At 50.6% G+C, this 4,178-nt stretch overlaps 1 protein-coding gene across 1 annotated transcript; it reads right to left on the bottom strand.

Moving 5' to 3' along the window:
- Window positions 1–228: 228 nt before the first annotated feature.
- LOC133123375 (uncharacterized) lies at window positions 229–477 on the bottom strand. The gene has a single exon (XM_061233815.1). The coding sequence runs from the start codon at window positions 475–477 to the stop codon at window positions 229–231; it is 249 nt and encodes an 82-aa protein (XP_061089799.1).
- Between the last annotated feature and the right edge of the window lie 3,701 nt (window positions 478–4,178).

The raw sequence follows: 4,178 nt of genomic DNA, 5'->3' as shown, positions 1-4,178 counted from the left end.
ATGACGACCGGCTCCTCCTTTAAGAGGGCGTGGTCAGTGGCGGACCTGCCCATCGCCTTGGAGACCGCTGCAGAAGGGGGCTGGGCCATGGCCCGGGTCCAATCACGTGCTGCAGAAGGGGGCTGGGCCATGGCCCGGGTCCAATCACGCGCTGCAGAAGGGGGCTGGGCCATGGCCCGGGTCCAATCACGCGCTGCAGAAGGGGGCTGGACCATGGCCCGGGTCCAATCAGGAGCGGATGTAGCTGAGCATGATCCCGAACGAGAAGAAGCTGAACAGCCCCACTATCAGCAGGATGTACACCATGCCCTGACCCTGACCCTCAGCCTGGTTCTGGTTCTGGTTCTGGTTCTGAAAGTATGGGGGTGGGTGGGTGGCAGTTGGCATGGGCAATGTGGCCCCCCAGGTCCCGTTCAGACAGTGCTGCAGCCAGGAGGCCAGAAGGACCTGCATGTGTGTGCTGTTCATCTGAGGCATAGTGACCCCTGCTGACCGGGAGGTGCAGTGCAGGCTCGGTGCTGGACTGTGCTGTGCTCTATCCACTGAGCTCCTCCGTCCTGCTGACATCACACAAACACACACACAACAGAGCCAAACTGTGTACTACCTCTTAACTATTGTTCCAGTTACATTACAGATTTTAAGCTGACACTTTTTATCCAAAGCAATTTATAGTTGATAGGACTAAACACAGGCCAATCCCCTCTGGAACAATGCGGGGTCAAGGGCCTTGCTCAAGGGCCCAACAGCTGCACTCATCTTATTGTGGCTATGCTGGGGTTGAACCACCCACCTTCCAGGTCCCAGTCATGTACCTTAACTGATTACCTTAGCTAGTAGTTACACTGACACAACATGGTTTATCATCGCAAACAATTATAGCCTCAAAACCTGCAGTGTTCATTGTTCAAAAGTGCGTATAATTTCCTGAAAGAGCTCCACTGTCAGTAAAGCAGGCAGACAAAAGAGAAAGACGCACCTGTGTTTGCGATGTTGGAGAAAAGTTCTGTTCCAGGTGTGTGTGTTGAGCTGGGCACCAGTATAACAGGACAGGTAGAACTTCAGGACAGGTATAAAATAAGGACAGGTAAAAGCACCTGACTGAAGTAAGACGCCACACCTCCTCTCCTCCTCTCCTCCTCTCGGCAGGTTAATGAGAGAGGGATGACAGCTGGAATCATGGACACTCACCCAGAAAGGACAATCAGTGTGTGTGTGTATGTGTGTGTCTGTGTGTGCACAGTGTGTGTGTGTGTGTGTGTTTGTGCACAGTGTGTGTGTGTGTGTTTGTGTGCACAGTGTGTGTGTGTGTGTCTATGCGTGTACAGTGTGTGTGTGTGCGTGCACAGTGTGTGTGTGTGCACAGTGTGTGTGTGTGTGTCTGTGCGTGTACAGTGTGTGTATGTCTGTGTGTCTGTGTGTGCACAGTGTGTGTGTGTGTGTGTGTGTGTGTGTTTGTGTGCACAGTGTGTGTGTGTGTGTGTGTGTGTGCGTGCACAGTGTGTGTGTGTGTGTGTGTGCACAGTGTGTGTGTGTGTGTGTACAGTGTGTGTGTGTGTGTGTGTTTGTGTGCACAGTGTGTGTGTGTGTGTCTGTGCGTGTACAGTGTGAGTGTGTGTGTTTGTGTGTTTGTGTGTGCACAGTGTGTGTCCGTGTGTGTACAGTGTGTGTGTGTGTGTGTGTGTGTGTCTGTGTGTGCACAGTGTGTGTGTGTGTGTGTGTGTCTGTGTGTGTACAGTGTGTGTGTGTGTGTGTGTTTGTGTGTCTGTGTGTGCACAGTGTGTGTCTGTGTCCAGAGCCGGGAGATTAGGAGGGAATGACAGTATGTTCACACATATTCCCACCCACTCCATTTGCTACACCCGCTCCACCCGCTACACCTGCTACACCTGCTCCACCCGCTACACCTGCTCCACCCACTACACCTGCTCCACCTGCTCCACCCGCTACACCTGCTCCACCCGCCACACCTGCTACACCTGCTACACCTGCTCCACTTACTACACCTGCTCCACCCAACACTATGCCCTCTAAAGCGCTATACACCCAACACTGTGCCCTCTAAAGCGCTATACACCCAACACTGTGCCCTCTAAAGCGCTATACACCCAACACTGTGCCCTCTAAAGCGCTATACACCCAACACTATCCCCTCTAAAGTGCTATACACCCAACACTATGCCCTCTAAAGCGCTATACACCCAACACTATGCCCTCTAAAGCGCTATACACCCAACACTATGCCCTCTGAAGCGCTATACACCCAACACTATGCCCTCTAAAGCGCTATACACCCAACACTATGCCCTCTAAAGCGCTATACACCCAACACTATGCCCTCTAAAGCGCTATACACCCAACACTATGCCCTCTAAAGCGCTTTACACCCAACACTATGCCCTCTAAAGCGCTATACACCCAACACTATGCCCTCTGAAGCGCTATACACCCAACACTATGCCCTCTGAAGCGCTATACACCCAACACTATGCCCTCTAAAGCGCTATACACCCAACACTATCCCCTCTGAAGCGCTATACACCCAACACTATGCCCTCTAAAGCGCTATACACCCAACACTATGCCCTCTAAAGCGCTATACACCCAACACTACGCCCTCTAAAGCGCTATACACCCAACACTACGCCCTCTAAAGCGCTATACACCCAACACTATGCCCTCTAAAGCGCTATACACCCAACACTATGCCCTCTAAAGCGCTATACACCCAACACTACGCCCTCTAAAGCGCTATACACCCAACACTATGCCCTCTAAAGCGCTATACACCCAACACTATGCCCTCTAAAGCGCTATACACCCAACACTATGCCCTCTGAAGCGCTATACACCCAACACTATGCCCTCTGAAGCGCTATACACCCAACACTATGCCCTCTGAAGCGCTATACACCCAACACTATGCCCTCTAAAGCGCTATACACCCAACACTATCCCCTCTGAAGCGCTATACACCCAACACTATGCCCTCTAAAGCGCTATACACCCAACACTATGCCCTCTGAAGCGCTATACACCCAACACTATGCCCTCTGAAGCGCTATACACCCAACACTATGCCCTCTAAAGCGCTATACACCCAACACTATCCCCTCTGAAGCGCTATACACCCAACACTATGCCCTCTAAAGCGCTATACACCCAACACTATGCCCTCTAAAGCGCTATACACCCAACACTACGCCCTCTAAAGCGCTATACACCCAACACTACGCCCTCTAAAGCGCTATACACCCAACACTATGCCCTCTAAAGCGCTATACACCCAACACTATGCCCTCTAAAGCGCTATACACCCAACACTACGCCCTCTAAAGCGCTATACACCCAACACTATGCCCTCTAAAGCGCTATACACCCAACACTATGCCCTCTAAAGCGCTATACACCCAACACTATGCCCTCTGAAGCGCTATACACCCAACACTATGCCCTCTAAAGCGCTATACACCCAACACTATGCCCTCTGAAGTGCTATACACCCAACACTATGCCCTCTAAAGCGCTATACACCCAACACTATGCCCTCTAAAGCGCTATACACCCAACACTATGCCCTCTGAAGCGCTATACACCCAACACTATGCCCTCTGAAGCGCTATACACCCAACACTATGCCCTCTAAAGCGCTTTACACCCAACACTATCCCCTCTGAAGCTCTTTATTCACAATATTACTCTGGTAACTTCCATGCTGTATGTGTATCTGAATTACACATCACAATTATTTAGCCAACACTTTTATCCAAAGCAACTTAGAGTTGATTAGACTAAGCAGGGGCCAATCTCACCTGGAATAATGTGGGGTGAAGGGTCTTGCTCAAGGTCCTAGCAGCTGTGCAGAGCTTATCATGGCTACACTGAGGCTTGGACCACCAACCAATACATACAACTATAGCAGGGATGGGCAAGGCGGGCCATGTCTGTTTCTGGATTGCAGACCAAATCCTGCTCTTAATTATTTAATTAGCCCAGTCATTTACATGATCTGTCATTTTTAGTCACATTCTGTGACATAAACAGCAGCTGATAAATGTTCTAGTATTGTAGCATTTCACTGTGGTCTAATTCACGAGTGAATCGGTGCATGTGGCTAATTAGCTGATTGAGCCAGGGTAACTGGTGGCAGCAAAATCCTGCAGAGATCCAGCCCTCCA

This window comes from Conger conger, chromosome 3 (genome assembly GCF_963514075.1).
Source record: "Conger conger chromosome 3, fConCon1.1, whole genome shotgun sequence".
Taxonomy (NCBI): Eukaryota; Metazoa; Chordata; class Actinopteri; order Anguilliformes; family Congridae; genus Conger; species Conger conger.
Note: the sequence above shows the minus strand (reverse complement) of the source record. Positions and strands in the feature narration are given on the sequence as shown.